Source organism: Zosterops lateralis (genome assembly GCF_965231275.1).
Source record: "Zosterops lateralis genome assembly, chromosome: 14".
Lineage (NCBI taxonomy): Eukaryota > Metazoa > Chordata > Aves > Passeriformes > Zosteropidae > Zosterops > Zosterops lateralis.
In genome coordinates, this window is record NC_139774.1 from 4,160,938 (window position 1) to 4,183,750 (window position 22,813).

Sequence of the window (22,813 nt, forward strand, 5' to 3'; positions counted from 1 at the left end):
CTCTGGAAAGAAACATGATTAATTGTGTTCCTGGTGGTGAAAGATGAATGGCTCTAGATGGGGATGCAGCATGAAGCTGAGTGGCAGCAGCCCAAAACAAGCCGTTGTGCTTTGTGCATCTCTGTGAGCAACATGCTGAGCTAAACCTTCCCTTTGTGGGGGAAGGAAAATAAAGATAACTTCATTTGCAGGCAGCTTTTCTTGGGCAGGCTTGTTAAGGTCTTCAGTCCCTCGTGACTCCAGCCACAAAATTTATAATCAGGCCTGAAATTATGACATACTTTATCTAGGTTTTTGGATTGTGTCCATCATAGTAACAATGTAATTAGCCAGTAATATTCATATTTAAAGAAACTGGAAATGAAAGGGCATGAATATAGTTTAGAAGGGAAAGCAGCCTGCAGAAACAGGTCTGTATAAACCTGTACCAAATTTGCCATTGTTATTTTCCTTCTGATTTTATTAATGGGCTAGAGGAATTAATGTTATGTGTGTGCATGCATGCTTTGAACAAAGGTACAGGCTATTGGAGAAGGCAAACACCATCTGACACCATTTAGGAGAGGGCACAGCTCAGAAGAGCTACAGTACAGAACTCAGTACCTGGTGATGCTGGGAATAATATTCTGTGTGAGTTCTTATCTTGGGGGTCCTTTCCTTGAGGCATTAGGCTGTTTTTCCCTGGGTCTCCAGCTCTACCTCTATATCAAAACCACATGGAAAAGGCATAAACCTGACTTAGGAAGGAGGAGAGCAGGGATTGAACAGCTTCAGAACAAAGATTTCAGCTGGATGAAAACTAATGCTGTTCAAAAGCTCAATAGAGAGGAGATCTTGGCTGTAGAGTTTCCAGATGGTGATGAGATACATTGAACTCGACTTGCTGTCTGCTCACATGAGACAAGGAACATCTAATGGTTTAGAACATCTTAGCTTGTAAATCAGTCTAGGGAACAGACATCCTTGGCACCTGTTCTGCTCAACTTGTCCCTTTGAATCATGGCTGCTTCAGGCTTGGCATTTAGCAGGAATTTTCCATGTTTTCAGTTTGAGGAGTATTTTTCATCCCAGGATCTAACACAGCACATCTCTGTGCTGTGGTATGAGGTATGCTGTCCATGAGGTATGAATCCTCATTTAGAGCATTGGGCAGTGCTTTGAGTCATCCAGGGATGACACACTCCCACTGGGATGGCAAGGCTTAGTAACTTGTCAGTGTCCTCACTGTCTTTGGGATTCTCCCTTCTAGTTTTTACATCTTCTGCTCAGTGTATGAGAAAGCTATTTTCGTTTTAAATTCTTTTGTAAATGTACATCTCTTTCTTAAAGGGTTCTTTTTTCAGGATCCTGGTATTTTCATGTAGTTTGTGTACAATACGTTTAATATATGTAGAAAGTTGTTTGTGAGAGGAAAACACAGGGAATGTGAGGTTGGTGAAGGAAGAAATGTGAGGGATTTTATCCTCACACAGTTTCTGACCTTTGAGAGGAGATGAGGATGCGCAGAAAGTGTGAGCTCTGTGGGAGCAGAGGTACTCAGGCAGTGTCAGGGTCACACCCAGGAGCAGCTAAGCCTCAGTGAGCTTAATACTTTGACATCAGGGAAGGGCCTGTTTTAAAGTCATAAAATTCTGAGGTTGTCCTGAAGAGATCTGTGTGTTTTCCACATTCCTTTTGACAAGGGCACGTAGTGATAGGACAGGGGGGAATGGCTTTAAACTGCCAGATGGTTGGTTTAAATTGGATACTAGGGAGAAATTCTTCCCTGTGAGGGTGGGGAGGCCCTGGCACAGGGTGCCCAGAGAACCTGTGGCTCCCTGGAAGTATCCAAGGCCAGGCTGGAACCTGGGGCTTGAAGCACCCTGGGATAGTGGAGGGTTCCCATGGCAGCGGGGAGGACTGGATGAGCTTAAGGTCCCTTCTATCCCAAACCATTCCATGATTCCGTGATCATAAAGGGGAAAGTCAGAAAGGACCTGTTCTGAGAAAATGATGTGACTGTTCAGTACATTAAGGGAAGAAAGGGAAGTGCTTTTTCTCTAAGGAGAGGAGAGAGGAGTGGATAGCAGGAACGGGAGAAAAGCTGAGATGTTTGAAGTCTCATCAGGCTGAAGTGGCAGAGGAGCAGCAAGAAGGGAATGTCAAGAGGACACAGAAGCAGATGGGCTAAATAGAACTGCATTTGATAATTAAATGAAACTGTGAAGACAGATCTACAAAACTTCATTCTGCACACTGTTTCCTTCAGTTTTCATGGCAGGTCCCCACCATGCTGTTAGATAGCATCTAGCCAGAAGTACTTACCTTCTTTTTTTCAATTGATCAGTTCTTTCAATTGAGGCACTTTGCCCAGATGCTATTTCCTCCCAGAACCTAATGACTCGAGCTTTTACTGATAACAATGGAGAAACATCTGCAAAGGTTATGAGTGGCCATAGGAAGGAGATTCTGTGCAACAGGTAGATAATGTACATAATTCTTTTTAAAAGGAGAATTGGAAGCATTATGGCATGAAATGAAGGAATAGCAGGGAACAGGACATATTTTTGCCCAGGGCTGTGAGACAGGCAAAGCTTTTGAATATACCATCAAATATGTTTAAACTTCAGATTGCAATAGATACTATTTCCTGTGATTTTTTGCTTTCTGTCTGATGCAGTGCAGCACAATAATAACAAATCTCCCCCTTGCCCAACTGTCTCCCCACAGCTATACAATCTGAGACTAAAAAATCTGAGATGTTTGCTTGAAAGACAAATCAGAAGTACAGGCTGTGACTAATTCTCTCTCTCTTCTGTTTAGAAAAGGGAAGTATTGTCATTTTCAGTGGCCACAGTGAAATTCTGATGATTTTTTGGGGGGGTTTTTTGGCTCCATCTGCCCACTCTGACCACCTAAGGATGGCAGCCTTCGGTCACTGGAGGCTCCCATTCTTAATATGAATAATGGGAAAAAAAGATCCACACAAATATCCTGCCCAGAAGCATTTGATTAAGTTCACTTGAGAGCAGTTTTGTTTTCTAAGGCAGCACTGGGCTTTAGGAGTAAGGGAAATGAATCTATGAGCAGATTGTGTTGTCTCTGTGGTAGCTTATTGTCACTTCAAGACTTGGCAGGTTCCTTGATTGCTGTGTGACACTGTGTCTGAAATAGCTTTTGGAAAGAATTGCCCTTGCATTCAGCTGTATATCCATTTCTCCCTGTGATATGTTTGCATTTTTCAGTATATTGTGCATTTTAAGAGCGATGAAAGTTCCACCTGCTGTACTGACACACACTATCTCTGATAATGATCAAAGCAATGTGTTTCTACAAACATCACATCACAAAAGCTCTTTATCTTCTAATTCTTAGAAATAAGACTTTTATAAAGAAGATTGCTGTTTGAAATACTGTGAAGTGAACCTGTCTTATTGCTTCCTCCTGCATGCATTCTGCCTAACTGCCTTTAATTAGTTACTTCAGTTCCAGACACTTCTATACAATCAGAAGGACAGGGGAGAACAGGAGGAGGAAAATGAACCATCTGCCAGCATCATTCTTTCCTTTTTGGACACTACTTCTTGTTAACTCAACCCAGAGCAAAGTTAGCCTTTGTGGTACATTTGGGCCCAAAAATGGGCTAATGTGATTTCTCTCATGTTATCCCCATTTATGAGCTGGTAATGCAGCTGCTTTTTGTTCACTCATAATTTTTAAGGCATTTGATAAAACCTCTTCTCACTAATTGCAGATTTTCTCCTGATTCTTTCTGTGTCTTTTTCAGTCTCTGTCTTCATACACACTCACCTTCCTCAGGTTACCTGTCTGCTTTGGAGCAGGGTTTCTGTTTCTTGTAATCACCTGAAATTTCCTTCTCTCTTCTCTGCATTGTTGCACCTTTAGAAGCCCAGACCTGCTGTGAATGGAGTCAGGGGAGCACAGGCTGCACATCAGGACTTTTGTCCCCTCCCTGTGGCAGTTCACACCTTGGACTCCTTGGGCTATCCTCTTCTCTTCTCCTAGTGAGGTTATTAAGGTTTTTGAGCTCTCAAACTGAAAGCTGCAATGCCTTGTTATTCCTCAACTAGTGTTTAAGAGTCATGAGTTTAACAGGTGAATTTAACCCAGACCTTACATAATTTATCTGATTCAAACACTCGCCAGTTGTTCCCGTAATTTGCCAATCACCCTGATGACAACTGTACAAATTCCTTTCATTTTTAATAAGCAAATAGTCATTTACGGAGCATAGACTCCTGCTCTTGGCATTTTCTGTTTGATGGAAAGCACAGGTATCACCTGCTCCTGTCTTGCCTTGCTGCAGTGCTACAGGAACACATTTTTGGGGCTGTGCTGATCCTGCCCGTGGTGTGTGGGGCTCCAGCAGCTCCTGAGCCCCAAGCCCTGAACCCTGAGAGCCTCTGGGTTTGCCCTGGCTGCTCCAGACCTGCTCATGTTAGTGGGAAATCCCATCTGAGGCCAAGCTCCAGCAGTTTTCTCACCACAGCTTTGCCCTGCTGGGAGGGAAAGGGATAGGAAACACTGCTTCTGATTTGAGAAGCTGCATTGAGATTTCTGTCTGTGGTTTGTTTTGGTTTTGTTTTATTCAGTTAAATTCTGTGTATTGTACCCCTTTTTTCCCCCTGAAAGATACAAAGACTCAGCAGAACTACTTTCAGAACCCCTCTGAATATACCAAAACTGAGGATATGTCTGCAGTGTGTAAGAATTATTCCTATCTGAATGGAAGGCCGTTTAACACCAATAAATCACCTGCAGATTAAATCCTACATTGAATTTGTAATTATGAATATGAATTTTTCATGCTACACGGAAACTGAGTGTATTTGGGCTTTGGTTTGCATGAATTCTTCCTGAAGCTGAAGTCATTAGAGAACACAATACAGCTGCTATGACTAATAGTAATGGAGCTGGGTTCCCTTGTACTGTGCAAGTGTTGCTGTTGTTAAATTAATTTGACTGTGCTGGATAATGATTATAGCCCTCCCTTTTCTGCACATCTTTGATAGCAGTTCAGATCTTTGTGTTAAAATTTGTGTCCGTTTCTCTGAGCCTTCAGTAGCCTGTGAAAAACACGATGGTGAAGAGTTCTGGCTCTGCAGTGGGGGGAAAGAATGGAAACCATTTCACTCAAGGAAGCACAGGCTTAGCATGAAACAGGTGGGTCTGTTTGGCAGAGACTGTGGTTCTTAATAAGAAAGTAAACTGACGTGTTTCAATTAGAAAGTTTATTTTAGGCTCTGCCTCATTTTATTTTTGAAGTTGAAGTAGTCTTCAAAGAAGCAAAATATCTGAACAGCTTTGTTGCCCACCAGCATCCTTATTTGCAATAATAGTAAAGAGGCACTGGGAAGAGGGAGGTGAATGTTGAGTCACAGAGGCATCCATGTCACCTGGACATCCAAATATCACAGTTATCCTGGATTCCCCATGTAGGCAGAGTGCAGGGCTGTGCAGATTCTTCCCTTGAGATCTGAATTGTCCTCTTAATTAACTATATCAGAAAGCTGAGTGATTGATTGCACTTTTAACTTCAGAAATTGCGGTGGGACAAAGTTTGCTCTCTCCTCTCAGGCTGGAATTCCATGTGTTGAGGTTAAGTTGAGCAGCACCAGAGGTGCCAAGGCAGCACTTTTTCTGTGTGTAGTGGTCACTTGAATGGGGTACAGAAAATAACCAGGGAGGTGCTGGCATGAAGAGAACTCGTCAGCTAAAACCAGTGCAAGGATGTTGGTGCTACAATAGGACAAGAAATTTTTCATCTGACTATGCTGAGACTGCAGGACATCTCAGTCTCCTGAGTTGTTGCAGCCTGATGGGACAGTCATAAATAGGGTCCTGTGTACAGATTCTTTACAAACTGCAGGTTCAGTGACCGATTAACAGAATGTGGATTACAAGAAGTAAACAAACAACAAGACCAAACCATACAATTGCTGCCTGTGTGTAAAGTATCTAAAGGGAGGGGTTCTCATGGAGGCTGGCAAAGAGCTGGAGATGTATTTCATTTTTCAATTTCATTTTTGCTAACATTTATGGAGGATGGTCTTATGTACATCCAAAGGCTTATGGATTTTTTTTTTAATGTAATTTTAAAAATAGTGTGCTCTCCTGGTATTTCTGCTCTCCTGTATTCTAGGGACATATAAAATAGGATTTTGACAGATTTCTTTGTGTGCTGGTACCTCTCATTCATTGCAGTTGATGATTAGTTTAGGTAGTTATTGTAAGTGGTGTTTAATTAGTGCAGCAAAGGAATAGAGACTTGTTCAAAATATTCTCATGGGGTTTTTCAGGAAGGTGTTTGCAGAGCTCAGACTGCATTTGCTCTTAGTAGGACTGAAAGAGTTCATTGACACTGAAATTACTGAGTTTATTGCAGATATCCCATTTAATACTGTAAATCACTATATAATATAAAAGTCTTCGAAAGATATGAACTGTTACTTGTGATTGTTTAACAGAGTACTGTGGATTAATTTGTTTGAAGAGCCCAGGCCAGAATTTCTGCTTTATTAAAACAGTGTAGGAATAAGGATATAGGATTCTACATCCTTCTTCACTGGAGCTGTACAATATTATTGGCAGGAATGCCAGTTATAGATATAATTGCTAAGTAAATGAGGTGTGGATTCCAGGGTTATGCGTACTTCGAATTAATCAGGCGAGAAAATTAGTGTGGTTTTGTGCCACATTGCATGAGTCACAAAAGAAAATTAAGAGTCTAATGCTTTATCAACTCAGACTCTGGCTAGTTTGGCAGCTTGTGGAGACTGAAGATTTGTGTTTGGTTCCCCTAAAAAACAGCTTCAGTTTATTTCTTAGATTGCAAAGATAGACAAAGTCAAATTGCCTTACTTTAATTGCTGAATCACACCCACAGTATGGGGTGGCTGAGTTAACACTGTACTTGTGTCCTGAAGTTCCCAGGTAACTCAGTGTTGCCTTTTCTGCATAACAGTGCTGGGTCATGGCAAAGTGGTGAAGCACAGACCCCTGCTGTATTATCTGTCATCTCTGCTCAAGCCTTGTTCTCCATGGAGGTAATGAATAATCTGCTTGGTGCTGACTTTGTTCTTTGGGCGCTGCAAACCCCTTACTAAGGAAAGTGATTTGTATTTAAAAGCACAAGCACTGACCTTCACTGAAGTCCAGCAAAACACTGTGAGCAGTTGCAGAGGACAGCCACTTCCTCTCTCATCTGGGAATCCTGCAAGAACTTTTGAGATGTGACTTTCAAAATGATTGTCCACTGGCACAGCCCTGCAGACAGTGGAGTCAGTGAGAGCTTTATTCCAGTGGGAGCAGTCAAGCCTGAGCTGAATGCCCTGCTTTATATGTCAAAGGTGCAGGAATGAGTTACAAGAACAAAGCTGTTTGAAATAATTCAGGATGTCAGGAATATAGAATGCTCAGCTTCCATCAGCAAAAGATGTACAAAACCCAACAAATATGCTCAGAAACAGAATAACAAAATGCTGTCTGTGTCTGTGGTAGCATGTGTGTGCTTCTCTGCTGGAAAGTGCAGAGGAAACAAAAAAAAAAAAAAAAGAACAGCAGTGGCAATTACAGATTGTCAGTGTAAGTGCCACCAGCATGAAGGGCCTCTGGGAGCTGAAATCAGGCTCAAAGGGCACTTGAGGAGCATTTAAGGCCACAGCTTGGCCATCAGCTCAGAATCTGCTGTTACTAATACGGGCTGCAGTATTTCTAAGGCTGCATTTAAATAAATGGAGCAAACCTATATGGCATTTTTACTGAAAGGAGACACTAGGAGAGAGTAAGTAATAAAAAGCAGCATAGATTGGGTATTCAGTGTGTGGTGGGGGCTGCACATGCTCCCTGGGAGGAGCAGTGAGCCCTCCTCTGGTTGTGTTTCCTATCATGTCAGCTCTGTCTCTGAACTCAGGCTCTGTTCGTGTTCACTAACCCCAATTGTGCTCCAGGGCGTTCCTGCAGTAGCATGAAGGATGACCTCTTGTATCCAGCACCTTTTTGCATGGGTGGAGTGGAGAGCAGCTCTCCGTGAACCTTCAGCTTGTGCTTCTCCATGCTGCTTCCTCTCAACGCTCCTCTCTCTCTGGCGCTGCCTAACTCTGACTCTGGCTGTCCATGAGGTTTTCCTTTGTGCTTGATCTAACCATGTGGTAGAACAATACAAATGGAACATGGTTCTGTCAAGCACCATGGAAGGCTGCATACTCCCTGCAGCATGGCATGCCTGGATACTTCTGCTGGGGCAGAAGCATCGAAAGGTGAGAGATTCCCTTTCCCTTTCCACATGGGACAGTGGTACAGGTGAAGTGTTGCTAACCAGGCTCCAGGCACTGCCAGGGAGCCACAGTGATGTTTGCACAGACTTTCCACAGGGCTTGCATGCAGAATAACCATTTCTAAGTAATTAATCTGTTTAATTGCTGTCACAATGAAGGAAGGAGTCGGGCATTCTGTTGGTTGATAATGTTCAAGGGTGATTCTGGCCATACCTACAGAGATGAAAAATCACTTTTGTCTCCTTATCTTGTGTATAATGTAAGCTGCATCTGTCTGTTTGAGCTGTCCAGTGAATCCTCCTACCTGAGATACACTTTGGGTGCCATTTCTGCAACAACAGCTGCCACTCAATGTGACTTCAGGCCTGCTCTTAATGTGCTGGCATTGCATTGTGAATAAATATAATGCAAAAAAGTTTAGAAGAGTCTGCAAAGCATTGTCTTTCATCTCTAGAAAATGATGTGGCTAACATGGCCTGTTTGGAAATACCACTATCCAATAATTCCATAGAGCAAAGCTGAGTCAGCAAGTCCAAATGGGTCATTGTAGCTTTGACAGCTTAGGTTAGAGCTTCAAAATACATCTGCCTAACTCTCCCTCTACACAGAAATAATAACACCTACTCATAAAGGTGAGAGTCTCATACAGAAGTTTTTGTATCCTGAAATACTGCCTTGTCTTGCAAATTTATCACATATCTGTTGTGGAGCTACGAAAAGACAGACATTCAGGATTCTTAGATTTTATCTGTAGTTACTGATAAAAATTCACATAGCAATGTGAAATTATGACCAAAAAATGTACTTTTTTTATTCCCTATGAGAATTGTTCTCATGGTTGTATGAAGAACTTTCGAGATTCCTGAGGTTTTTCATTCACGTTTTAGAGCAGCTGATCTCAATGGTCACAGTTTTGGTGCCAAACTTGAGGCAGCTGAATCATTTTCTAGAATGAATGTATCAGGTCACTTTTCAGGCCCTGTTGAGACAGTCTGATTTGTAGCGCAGCAGATCCTCCAGAACTTCTTTAAAGTTCTTCAGACAAAACTAAGTTGTAAAAACTGAAACGAGGTTTTCTAAACAACAGTTTAAAAGAAGAGTAGAACAAAAAGATATTTCTCTCTGTTGCCTAATTCTCCATGTGGGTATCAGAAATGCACATAGAATATTTGAGCACTTGGAAATGTGATGTTCCTTTATTTCAGTGCTGCTGTTCTGTAGAATACCACAGTGTGTTTGTTTTATGATAATAAGAAGTCACAGTATCTGATAGTGGGGTCACATTGGTTGTGAAATAAAAATTTTATCAGAGCAACTAACAAATCAAATAACCACAGCTGCCCTCAGTTACACACAGGCCTTGCTGTTGCCTTGGCTATTTGTTTTACAGCAAACTGTAATTATTCCTAATTTGGGGAACTAATTTGCTAGAGACTCCCAGGTCATGTTGTGTCCTCCATCTCTTCTCTGTGACTTTCCACGGATGATTTTAGGGTGTGCAAGAAGTATTCAATGCCTGTGATGGTGAACTGTGTTTCCTGTGTCCTGTTGTGTTCTCTCAGAGCCTGGCAGTCAGGAGGAATGGATATATGTGCTTAAACAGTCCTGCAAGCAGATGGTTGGATTTCACATTGCTATCCCAGATGGGAATATCTTAATAGAGCAGCCACCTGTCCAAGTGATCTCAAGGCTCAGGTCAAATAGTAAATTTTATCTAGTCTTTGGCAGGAGGTTCCTGCTGTCTTCAGCTAAGAGATGACTGAGTATTTGCTGAGCACATACAGACTGTTGATTACTTTTGACTCAGTGATTACCTGAGAAACCCTTGTTTAAACCTTAAATAAAAAAAAAAAAATTAAAAAAAAAAAAAAAAAAAAAAAAAAAAAAGAGAGAGAGAGAGAAAGAGAGAGAAGGAACAAAAAAGTATAAAGGTGATGCTTGCTCCCTTCCTCTCCTGCTGAGCTGAGAGGCCTTTCCCTGGTTCAGTGGTGGCAGCTGTGGAAGGTTGTGTGCCTCACCATCAGGAGAGGGGGTGCCACGTCAAAGTGGGCTAAAATTCTTTATTTGTTTAGCCAGAAAGCTTGAGAGAAAACCAAAAATTGATTTTTCACCCTCCAATGTTATACACTGGTTTTGTCCTTCATAAAGAATTCACTCTCCCATCCCTTTATTCCCATAGGAAGGTGAATCTTGTATCCATCAGTAGACTAAAATTTTTACTTAATAAATGTTTACCCCATGTAACTTCACATTGTGTGTGATTATTTTTTCAACCAAAGCTTTTGCTAGGAAATTTAGGAGTGCTTCTTCAAGGGTTAAGTTGGGGATTTCCAAGACACTTTGTGATCACTGATTGTTGGTGGGTTGGTTATTCAATGTGTGCTGTAATTGTAGCAGTTTTAATAAACTCTGGTTCTGATAACTGTTTGCCTTTGGTGTTGTTTCCAAGGAATCATAAACAACCAAACATTCTGACTACCAAGCTTGGAATGTCTAGGACTGGAAATCAAATGTTAGCTTGTTTTAACAGGCTAAGAGTTTAAATGATGATGGTGTGGGGAAAATCTTAGACTATATTTTTATAATGCTTTAAAATGCCCCCTGGTTATAATACTTTAAGTGCTGAGCTGTCAGTGAAGTTGCACTTTAGATGTGTAATTTATAATAAGCACAAAAACCAGCAAAGTATTTAGCACCACTGAAGTAGTAAAGTACAAATCTGTATGTCAATGTTCTCATAATCCAACTTGGAATTACAAAACTAAACCAAAGTGTGTCTGTGGGATCAAAGTGTTACATTGCCTGTAGAATTGCTTGTTTTTCACTGCATCACCCTGTGGAGATAATGTGTAACATAAATTAAAATAATAGTGGATTTAGGAAACGTCTTTTTTCTTCCAGAAAATAGTAGATGGTCATGAAATGGGCAGTGGTGTATTTATCAGTCTGGGAAGGGGAAGCAGGTGATGAATGTCATCAAGCCTCTAGAAACAAATTTCAGCTCGAGTTTAAGTTTTTGTTGATGCTTTTGGGTTCTTAAAACATTTATTCAGCTCCTCTCTCTGAGAAAGCCTTGTAATTGACTTCTAAAAATTTGGAAAACTTGAAAAATGCTTCTTGGTAACTACCATCCCTGGGCCTTGCACAGGGCTCTGCAGTGGTTCTGGTGCTTCCATTAAGAAATACAAAGTGAGTGGGCAGGAATTGCATGGTGGGGGTTTGGCAGCACTTTGCTTACATACACATTTATTAATCCTCCTGGTTCCTTGAAGCACTGAGATCGAGTTTCCAACCTGCTGCTATTAAACGAGAAAAACCAAACCTGAAAAGGACAGATTAGTTCACTGAGTCTAATTGGAAAAGCATTTCATTAGAATGGGTCAAAAACCCAGTCAAAGAGGTCTGGCAATCACAATGTAATGGTACATCAGGGAGTGCTTCTCACTAAGTATGCTCTACCCATTCCTTAATTAAAATGAAAATGATTTAAACTGCTATTACTTTCCTTTGCTGTTTGTTTAACATAGTTAATAAAGATGTCTAATTGTGGGAAAGTTGACAAGGGTGTCGAATTAAAGATTGCTCTAAAAAACAGCTCTAATAGCTGAGGTCTGAACATTTGGTACTTTTAAATGATATCTTTGAAAGTTTTTTGTCATTTCAATTCTTTCATGAGATGCCTTTTCCTTGTTGCTGGACTAATTTCCAAATGGGAAAAAAGTGTCTTTGCTGGAAAATACCTTAACAGGTAGGCTTGTTAGACAAGGAATAAGTCTGTTAAGGGGAGAGTGAAAAACCAGGGACAAGTCTTGGGAGTAATTTTAAAAATTGCTGAGCACAAGTCCTTGGCAAGTATTAAAGCTGTGTGCAGGAGCTGGGGGATGATGACAGGAGGCAATGCTGAGGATGGATTCCACGATACCTCTGGTTGCTGCAGTTATCAACAACTGTTTGCTGGAATACATTTTCCTTTTATTGCAGGGTCAGAGGATTACAGAAGTAAATTCACTGGGAAGTGTTTCATGGACCTTGTCTGTCCCGAGAAGTGTCGCTGTGAGGGGACAATCGTGGACTGCTCCAACCAAAAACTGACCCGCCTGCCCACTCACCTCCCTGAATACACCACTGATCTGTAAGTGTGCCTCTCCCAGGGCTGGTCAGCTCCCTAATTTTTAAAGGCTGTAAAAGGGACTCAGATAATTAAAGGCACCTCCTGCTTTTATCCCTGTGTGAAAATGGGAAAGCTGATTTTATTTCAGAGTTGCACCACAACTCTCATTTCTGTAGCATTTGTGGCAGCTGAGGGGATGAGAAAGGAGGCCGAGCCCTGTGCACCAGCCATGTGTCCTCCTCCAGTGCTGGCCAGTCCCAAGCTGTGTCCTTCCTTTACAGTCTACCCTGGAGCCCTCTGCCTTTGCACCTTGTCATTTTCATTTAAGGAATGGTTTTAACCATTTGAATGAATCTGTGATGGGGAGCTTGTTCCATCTCAGCACAGACTGCTACTTGGGTGGAACAGGTCTTATTAAACTAATGTGACTTCAAGAAATTGAAGTATGAGAAAACATTTTTATTGCATAGCAACTGAAGATTCTGAATCTTCTCTTGCATTAGTAGCCCCTTCAAACAGAATTTTCTTTTTTTGTGTAAGAGTTGTATTTATTGTACTTATTCTATTTAAAAATTCATAAAAAATATTGATCTGAAGTCAAGAAAAATATGAGAAACTTAGGAGAAATTATGAGAGATATCCAGAAATGCAGAAAAGACTCTACATAGCAAAATGGAGCTATGTGCAGAGAAAAAATGTTACATCCCAAGCCTGCCAAGACAGTAGCATTCATTTTGAAGATCGGCAGACCTTTTGTAGGAAAAGACCTGAAACCAGAGCCCTTGTGGTTACATGGACCACATTTCCAATTCTGTGTCTCATGCAGCAGAATGCAGGACAGAGGTTCAGTCACACAAATGAGGTTTGTGTGTAGTAGATGAGGTCAATAATTCCTTGTCCCATGAAAGGTGAAGGGGCTCTGACACTGTCCTTTGGCATTACACTCTTTAAGGCATACTAAGCCTTTGATGCCTTAAGTTTGAGCTTTCATGTATTTCAGGTTCTGTGGTGCCCAGGGGTGAGTTCTGAGCTCACAGTCAGTGTCCCTCAGCTCTGCACACAGCAGGGACACAAAACAAATCCTTTTCCTGCTGCACACCAAGGACAACTTTCAGGCCCAAAAGCACAAACAAGGGTGGAGTGAAGGGAGGAACAAGAAGGATGGGACCTCACAGCCTGGAGCTGGAATTGGACAATTCAACCCCAATGTGCAAATGGACCGAAACTGATAAAAGTGTGAGACCTCAGGATGGGTTGCCCATTTTGTGTCCCCCTTGGGTGTAGCCCTGGCCAGGCCCTGTCCTGCCCAAGGTGTATCCTAAAGGCCTTTCAATAAATCCCTACTTTATTCTCCAGCTCTGTCCAGTCTCTGTTTCAGGTCAGCCTTCCCAAGGCATCACTTTTACTATATAATAGTCCTCCATGTCCCTTTTCCTTCAAAGCTAAACTCTTTCACCTGTGGAAGTCTGAGGGAGATGGCAAAGAGTGCCCTGCTTACCAAAGGTCGTGGTTCTCTTTGTGGCAGCCCTGAATGTCACAGGGATGTATCTACAGACATCTGTGGAGCATTAAATATGTCTTTGTTTGTTCCTCTCAGGCGTCTGAACGACAATGATATTTCTGTTTTGGAAGCTGTTGGACTCTTCAAGAAATTGCCCAACCTCAGGAAAATGTAAGTGTGAGTTGCTTATTAGAATACATGCAGCTTTGGGTTGGAAGGAAGGAGGAAGGGATGAGTTTTTTATAATTTAGAACTGCAGTAGCAGAAATCACTTTTTTAATGTGAGTTTAATGAAACTGAAGGAGTTCCCTGTTGGATGGACAGACACAGTTAAGCCACACTGACAGATGAAGATCACTAGGCTGACATTTCAATGGCTTTTAAGGGTACATTTTTTAGTCTTTCACTCATAGAGACTGATGGGAATTCTGTCCCAGAGTTTATTCTGATATATGCTTATTGTTAGAGATGATTATGACATTTAGCATTTTGGGTTTGTCTCTCAAATATATTGTGTGCCTCCAGCTGTGGTGTGGTTGTTTCAAATAGTCAAAGGAAAATAATATTACAAGACATGGACAATGGCAGCTTCTGATGATCGTTATTGGTTTAGAGAGGAGAATAAATTAGCAAACATATAGATCAGTCATTCAAATCTAGCTGTGTAATTCTGCTGACAGTCCTGGCACAGTGCATTGTATATTTTTAATAAATGCAGTGTTTTGGAAAGAGAATAAAATATCAGATATCTGCTGATAGTCTTCAAAATGGATCCTCCTGAAGTTTTTAAAAGTTTGAACCCTATGGACCCACATTGCTAATGTCTCCTTTAACTGTTTGCTCTTAGTAAGGTTTTCTTGTCTGGATCAAACTAATTTAGGGAACCCAACCAAACCAGGCAATTTCTTCTGCATTTGTTTCACGTGGTTTCTGCCATCTGGAGCTTCCTGGCCATTTGAGTCCATGTGAGATCTCAGGGGCTTTGGAGGCAGTTGCAGTGGGCTTCTTTTAATTACTGCAAGAGTTTCAGATGCAGCACTGCAGGCTTGGGGTGGAGTTATATCTGTGTAAGCACAGGCCATCAGATTTAGGGAACTAATCACAAACATTTCCCTCATGTTTTATGAATGATCAATAATTTGTAGCTACTGTGCACTCAGAAAATGTTGTTGACATTGTTAAGTGCTCTGTTCCCTGTGTAAGTAGATAGTAAACAGGAATGAAAAATGCATGCTGTATCAGTGTATACACAACCTGGAAAGCTTCTGTCCTCATCAAACCTTCAGGATTTATGTTTTGAAAATTGGAATAATTTGTTTTTATTTAAAACTTACTGTAGGGAAGGACAATCCTGTCCTTCCTGTCCCCATTGATCACTCAGAGGGAGGGATGCCTCAGAGGGGCTGTATTTTGGGCATAAATCCAGCATGAAACTGTTGCGAGAGTACTTTAAGAGTTTGTTTTCTGTGAAACAAAAGATCCTTTTATCTGTCCTCGGTGGCTGCTGAGATCAGAGGTGTGCAGGAGCAGGTCAATCTCATGGCAAAAAGAAGCTGCACCCTACAAAGTGTCTCTTGCTGGGTTTCAGTGGCAGCCTCCAAGCAGAGGCTCTTTAGGAAATCACTGTAGCTGAGCTCCTTTCTTTTCTTCTACCTGATGCTCTAAAGAAGTTTCTCCATTTTAATTATAGGGATTTTTTTTTTTTCGTATGAACAGACCAACAATTCAACCACAACTTCACTCAGTGGCCTGATCCTTAAAAAGCCAGATTAGACTAATTTTCCTGTTTCTTTCATTTTGTGAAGAGAAGGGGCTACCAGGAAGAAACAAACAAACAAACACCCCTTTCCTTCCAGGTTGTTATTTGGCCTTTACAGAAGGCCAAATCCTTCTGCTGATGAAAGGCTCCTCTCCACCATGCAAGAAGGGAAATGTGGGGGATGCCACAGATGGGATTGCTGCTGCTCATGGTCCTAAGGCAGCAGCTCTGTGTGGCAGGAAGGTCAGGCACAGGGGCTCACTGCTGCTGTGAAATCAGGGAGGAAGAACATTGGTCAAATCCCCATTTTTTAGTGTGTATAAGGGCCAAGAAACCTAACTGTTATTTGATTGACAGTGTTGACTCTTTCTCATCATATATTCCTTGTCTGCTTAAGTGTTAAAGGCAAACAGCAGGTGGAGGAATCTGTCTGGAAATTGAATTGATTCCTAGGCTTAAGAAAACAGCTCAGAGCTTTGCAGTGGCAGGGCATTCACCTAAATCATGTAATATTTTTTTTATTTATTTTTTCTCTGAAATAGTTTTTTTTCTTTGAAATTAGTCTGAGTTATCTGTAATATGTAATATCTGATGTGTATTTGAGTGCTTGGCCTCTGGTTGTCTTTCACTTGAGTTTAGGACTAGTGACAGATCCATGTCAAGGAACTCTGCAAAGAAACTTCATTTCAGAGAACCATGGTTCCACTGTGGTTGGTAAAGCTACAGCAGAATTCCAGAGAGAGACAAAATGATGGGGGAAAAAGGGAACTGTCAGGCCACCTTTGCAATAGGTGGTAGCACCAGCCCCACCTCTAATATGTAATTAGCTGTTGTGGTGTAATTTGTCTGTAAATAATTCTCCTAAGCTGAACCTTATTGTATGATTTGTCAGCCTAGGATTTAATACATTTTAATGCAAAACAAAATTGAATTCTTGATATAGAAATTTAAAGGTCAGAGATACATAATGCAATGTGATGCCACATTTTACTTAGTAATTAAATTGCTAAGATTACCCTGCTGGTTTTTAAAAGGTTAACATATCTGCATGTGCCTTTAAAAAAAATAAAAATCAACTTCAATAATTAGCTGCAAAATCCAATATACATAATGCTGTTTTCATAACCTAAATTTTAATAATCTTTAATGCTTTTTACAGTAGAATAAAAAAAATGGTGTAGATTCTTCTAGACCAATTTACTGGGTTCTCCAGTGACCCCTGTTTTGCTTTCATTATTTCTTACCATATTGCCTTACCTGATCTTGCAAGTGTAAAGGGAAAGCTGAAGTCTCTGAAGGCTGAAGTCCCATCCCAATGACTTCAGGCTCCAAGGACTGTGTTGCTGATATTTTGCAGTGGTTAGCAAAGAGCACTTTGGATCTGCCAGAAGTGCAGGAAAAATACAAGGATGCATTTCTGAGCTTTTTAAGAGTGGGAGCAGCTCCAGGACTTGGAGTTTTGGGGGTATCCTATCCCCAGGATATAGAATAGCTCCAGGACCTGCTGCCCTCCAGCCATGGGAGCTGGAAGGTTCTGCCTTTCACAGGGAATTATGTTTCCAGTGGGAGATCTTCTCACTCAGCAGCACATCCAGGTCTCAGGCAGGGAGAGGGGAAACATCCCCGTTCACAAAGGTGAAGTTTGGACTTTGTGGAAGGGAGCAGTTCTTTTATTGCAGCAACTACCAAATTCAGCATGAAGCAAACACCACTCCTGGCAACACCTCAGGTTGTTAATTAGAGAAGAAACTTTGGAATGCCGGGGGACTGCCATGGCAGTGGGAGCCTGGGGAGATCTCCTGACCATGACAGGTTCAATGTCCAAAACCCCCCTGGGCATCTGAGTCAGAGGGAGCACAGAGCTTGCTGCAATGGGATACTGATCCAAAGGCGGAGGCTGCAGCCCCCAGATGCCATCTCAAGAGCTTGCCCACTCCCCTGTGCCTACAGGAAATCAGTGGTTATTCCCTCTTGCTGCAGGGAAGAAAAATCAGCAGTGAGCTCATATTCAAAAGAGAAAGGTGAACTGTCATACTTCATGCACTGCTGGGGAGAAAGGGGATTGACCTCTTCTCTTGAGAACAAGAGTAATAAAAAATATTTGCCTCAAAACCTGAAAGGGTCATCTAACAGTTCATTCAGTTAAGTCTTGCCAAAGTTACAAAGTGAACATGTAATATGGTCTTTATTATAAGAAATGTCAGGCTGTCTTGCCATTAGCTGGCATTGCCAATCCACCTCCAGCATGTAATTGCCTTTGGAGGCTTAATTTGGCTGTAAGTATTTCTGCTAGATTGAACTGTATGGAGTGTCAGACCAGGATCTGAACATTTTACATGTGAAATAAAATTGAATCATGGTAGAGTTTGCGGACTAGAAGTCAGTTTCAAACCCAGGATATCAAGTTTCTTGGGGAGGCAGAAGTAGTTTGTGCCCTTTGGAAACAGCTGTTACCTGTTGTTCCTTCCCCTAAGCATGAATTTTGCCGTGGCAAATGAGGTTGCAGTCATCTGTCACTTGTTATACAGGAACAGACTTTATTTTCTGGAAATCATGTTGCAGAGTGTGTTGTGCTTCATGGCATTTGGGCTCCTTGTGTTTTTTACAGCGAGGCCATCAGTCTGCTCTGCTGGGGGAGTGTAGGAGTGTCACTGGGTGCAATTCTCTGTAGTATTGAAGACTTTCAGTGCCATGCAGCTCCTGAAAACAGCTCATGCCATCAAACCCAGCCAGACTATTGGTAAAGGCTGGAAAACCCTCTCAGCATCCTCCAGAGGAAATGCAGCAGCACTGGGCTGTTCCTCCTCCTGGGTGCTTAAAGATTCCAAACACATCTCCAGCAGACAGAAATATTCTAGGGAAACCCCAGTCAGAACAGGCTGTTTTTATGACAAAACTACAGGGTTGGAGGTGAGAACCAGGCAGATCCCTTGTGGCTGGGCTGGGCTCAGGGGTTTTCCAGATGGGAAGGTGTGTCAGTACCTCAGCAGAGGGGAGCTGGAATGCTGACACTGACCCAGCAGGTACAGCACAGTGGATGTTTGTCTAAGTCTGAATAGAATCCAGCTTGCTCTGTGCTGAAGTTATGAGATCAACAGAAATAATTTTGTAATAAACTTCAGCCACAAAGTAAAATAAGATATGGCTGAAAAGTGAGCTGTGAACAATGACTGTGTGAACAGTGTCACCTTGATAGCTTCTTCATCTCTTCATTTCCTATTCAGAGCCCCCCATAAAGCAGATCCAGGCTTTCTGAAAATTTATTTTGACCTCTTGCCCAAAATCAAAGTCTGGCAATAGGATTAAATGTTATGCCCAGGGTAAATCAGGAAGTCCTTATGGAATAAGCCTTCAGGAGTTACCAGGCTGAGGCCAGGCTGGCTCCCATTTGGCTCCTGCTAGAGGGCATAGGGATCTCAAAACTCAGTTTCTTTTCCATTGTCTTCCAGTATTTCAAGAAGAATTCCTGGAAGAAGCTCAGTGTTGCAAGAGGACAGGGTTTCTCTGTAGTGGGAGTTTGCTATGAACTGTCAGTAGGTTTCTTCTGATAAAAAATTTCCTTGTCAAGTGTGATGGTCACATATAAAAGAAGCTTTTAGAGCTGGGAAGGATGGAGTTAGAGGTCTCTGAGTTGTAGACCCGGCAAAAGGTTAAAATGCTTTCATTTTTTAAGCTTTATACAAGCTGATTATTTTTCCTGGTAATTCTAGACTGAAAAGTATGTAATTTCTGATGTTTATTATTCTAGCTGTTCAGACTTTAGGAAGAAGGTTGTTTTTGTGGTTTTTTGGTGACTAAATGTTGTCATCTACCTTTTTTTTCCTGTTGCATTCTGATACGGGAAAAACTAATTCAAGAAGGCAAATAACAAAATCCAGGTTGGCAGAACATCTGCTTTGACAATATTCCAGGCAGGATTGCAAGGCTGTAACATCTTTACCTATTTGTTATTGCAGAGTTTCTTTTTTCTCTGCCTTGCAACTTTGATTTCAACATAATCTTGGATTTTCAAGTCTCTTGCATGGGAAAGGTATTTATAATTGGCTTCTTCTGAGACTGCTGGCATATTTATGGGTAATTTTCTGTTGCTGAAAAGATCAGGCATTATTAACTGAAATGAGCAGAGTTGCCTATCTGCTCAACTCCTTTGGCAGCAATTAAAATTCAGATGTTTGTACTGTATAAAGGTGCCAATTCTTTTGCAGACTGTGGCCAGCTTTTGTCTCCAATATTGGCTCTTTTTTGCCTTCAGTATCTAACCATTATTCAGACCATTAAAATCGCCCCCATGTTTTAATATATGTTCCTAAACATCTTTTGTATGGTAAAAAGTAACTAATAAAACTTTATAACTACAAGTGTAGGTCAGTTTGCAACTTGGAAAGTCTTTGTCTGTTTTAGTAACTCACCGTCCCTTCCCACCACAAACATTCACTTACTTATTTTCTGTGCAAATATGCATCGTGGCATGATCTTTACCAGGAGGGGAATCTTGGGGAGCATTTATTTATGCCAGCATTTAAAAGAGATGCTGAGCTATAAACATTTCCACTAGAGAAATAGCTGAGCCCCCAAATTAAATGCATATGTCAGAATATCCTCCCTTGACTTGCTTTGACACTGAACATAAACTCTTCATGTGAGCGTTAACACAAAGCACTAAACTTCTGGAAAGAGAAATCTGCCTGTAAGTATTTCTGTATGTTTTTATGTTATTTTTGGCTGATTGCTGGCGTGCTCCTATTCTTTCTGATCACAAGAAAGCACAAGAGGTGATGGGCCACATGCTGTAGGGCCCACTCTCTGACAGTTGTTCAGCAGACATAAACCAGTGTACTCCAGTTTCCCACATGAAACATATTTCCAAGGCGCTTTTTTTTTTATTTCATTTTATTAAGTGATGACTTCTGAAAAGAGCAAGACCCACATTATTTCTGTCTGAGGCCAAGCTGTCCTCTTTCCATGTCTTCTGTCAACTTTTATCCCAGTAAGATTGCCAGCTCTTCTGAGCAGAGTAGCCCAGGTGTTAATCTGATACCTTGTCATTTGTTTTATATCACCTGGAATTGGATTTTGAAACTAATACTCATGCTGTGTCTGTACTGGGATCATTTCTGGAATAATGTGCTATTCTGTATGAGTAATGGTGTTGGAATTTAGCATCTTCTTGGGAGCAAGAACATATCTTGTACTTTCTCCTTTTTGTTGTAGATAGTAAAACAAAGAACAATGTTTCCTGTCATAAACCTCAACAAATAGAATTATTCATCATAATCCATACAGGACATCATGGGAGACATTTGAAGGACTCAGGCGCAATTTTAATGTGCTTAAGGCCTTCTATAAAAATGGTTTAAATAATTAAATGCCATTTATTTTTATGCATCTCTGATGGCACTTTTATCATTCAGAAATTGTCTGTTCACTGGGCTTTTCACAAATATGAAATATTCAAAAGATTCACTTTGCATTTCAGGAGAACTTCATCTGACTTTGTAGATCAAAGTTTTCTAATATTGATCTATAAGCAAACATCTTGAGACTGTACAGGCAGAGTAAATATTAGAAAATAATGCTGTGTATTGCAGTGGCTGTGAATGGACAATTAAGAGATCCTTGTTTCCTTTTGAGTGGTGGGTTGTTATTTAAGTGCTCATACTAAAGTTAGTATCAGATACATGGTACAGTGAATAACAGTGATCCATGTTTCAATTTGTAACACCGTTTCAATGGCAGCAACATTAACTGACTCTTGCCAGATGAGCAACCAGACCCAAGTGTTGTCCATAACTTCATGGACATGAATCAGATGCTGGAAACTTCCACTTATTGTTTCCTGCTATATGGATAAGAAAGAACTACATGAGGTGTTAAAAGCTGGTATTAGCATTGATTTAAATTATCTTGATATAGCTGAAATAACTGTGGTTTTGATGAGTGCAAGGGAGTTATTTGTAAGAACAGTAGGAATACCTTTGAATTTCTGGATGCTCTCCTTGCTGAACGAATGTCTCTCTAGATAACCACTAAAAGAAACAAATTCTTACTATCTTCCTCCTTGATGATGTTTGGACTAAAACACTACTGATTTCTCACTGTGGCTGGTTGTGTCCTTCCAGAAACCTGAGCAACAACAAGATCAAGGAGATCCGGGAGGGCGCGTTCGACGGCGCCGCGGGAGTGCAGGAGCTGATCCTGACCGAGAACCAGCTGGAGTCTGTGCACGGGCGGATGTTCAGGGGCCTCACGGGCCTCAAGACCCTGTGAGTGCAGAGCCCTGCCATTCTTCCTCCCTCAGCAGAGTGGGAGTGCTCAGCTGCAGCAAAAATATCTGTTGATGAGTGCTATATATATATATAAAATATATATATAGTGCTCATATATATAAAATATATATAAAATATATATATTATATCTGCTAAAATATCTGCTTATATAGCACTCATACATATATTATATATAGCACTCATATATATAATATATATAGCGCTCATATATATAATATATATAATATATATATTATATCTGCTTAAATAGCTGTTTATATAGCACTCATATATGTGTATATATATTATATATAGCACTCATATATATATATATATATAAATAAATATAATATCTGCTAAAATATCTGTTATTACACAGCCAGTGCTACTGCTGGGCATTGCAGCGTGCTCGTGAGGGTTTGAAACTCCCAGGGGTCCAAGCCCAGACAATCAAATCCCTATTGAGTTTCTTCAAGACTCTTCCCTGATGGTGACTGCTAAAGAGAGGCAGCCTTGATCCAGTTGTCTGAAAAGGAATTTTAATAATGCAAAGATAATAAACAAAAAGAGTTCCACTGTATTGGAGTGAACTGGAACAAGGCAGTAACAGGGGAGCAAAGGCCCAAGGCAAGTGTCAGGCAGGGGTAGTTAAACACTTTGGAGTGGGGAGGAGTTAAGGGGTCAGAGGGAAGGGTACAATAGAGGAGAACAATGAGGAATATTTAAATTCTTGCACTAAAAATCATCCTATGGTAACAGAAGGAACTCAGAACCTTCTAGCACTGATTTGCATGCTTGAACAAAGGGAGCATGTGAGTTAAGCCTTTTGCTTACTGTACCTGGAAGGGCTTTGTTTCCCAGGGGTTTTCCTTTCCCCTGGGGAAACCACTCTCTACAAGG

General features: G+C 41.1%; 1 protein-coding gene across 3 annotated transcripts in view; it reads left to right on the forward strand.

Moving 5' to 3' along the window:
• Window positions 1-22,813, forward strand: part of SLIT3 (slit guidance ligand 3) — a 473,506-nt gene that overhangs the window by 347,084 nt on the left and 103,609 nt on the right. For all 3 annotated transcript variants that reach the window (XM_083871948.1, XM_083871949.1, XM_083871950.1), the window contains 3 exons: window positions 12,258-12,408; window positions 13,985-14,059; window positions 21,767-21,910. In XM_083871948.1, coding sequence (XP_083728074.1) covers window positions 12,258-12,408; window positions 13,985-14,059; window positions 21,767-21,910 — 370 coding nt within the window. The remainder of the gene's footprint in view (window positions 1-12,257; window positions 12,409-13,984; window positions 14,060-21,766; window positions 21,911-22,813) is intronic.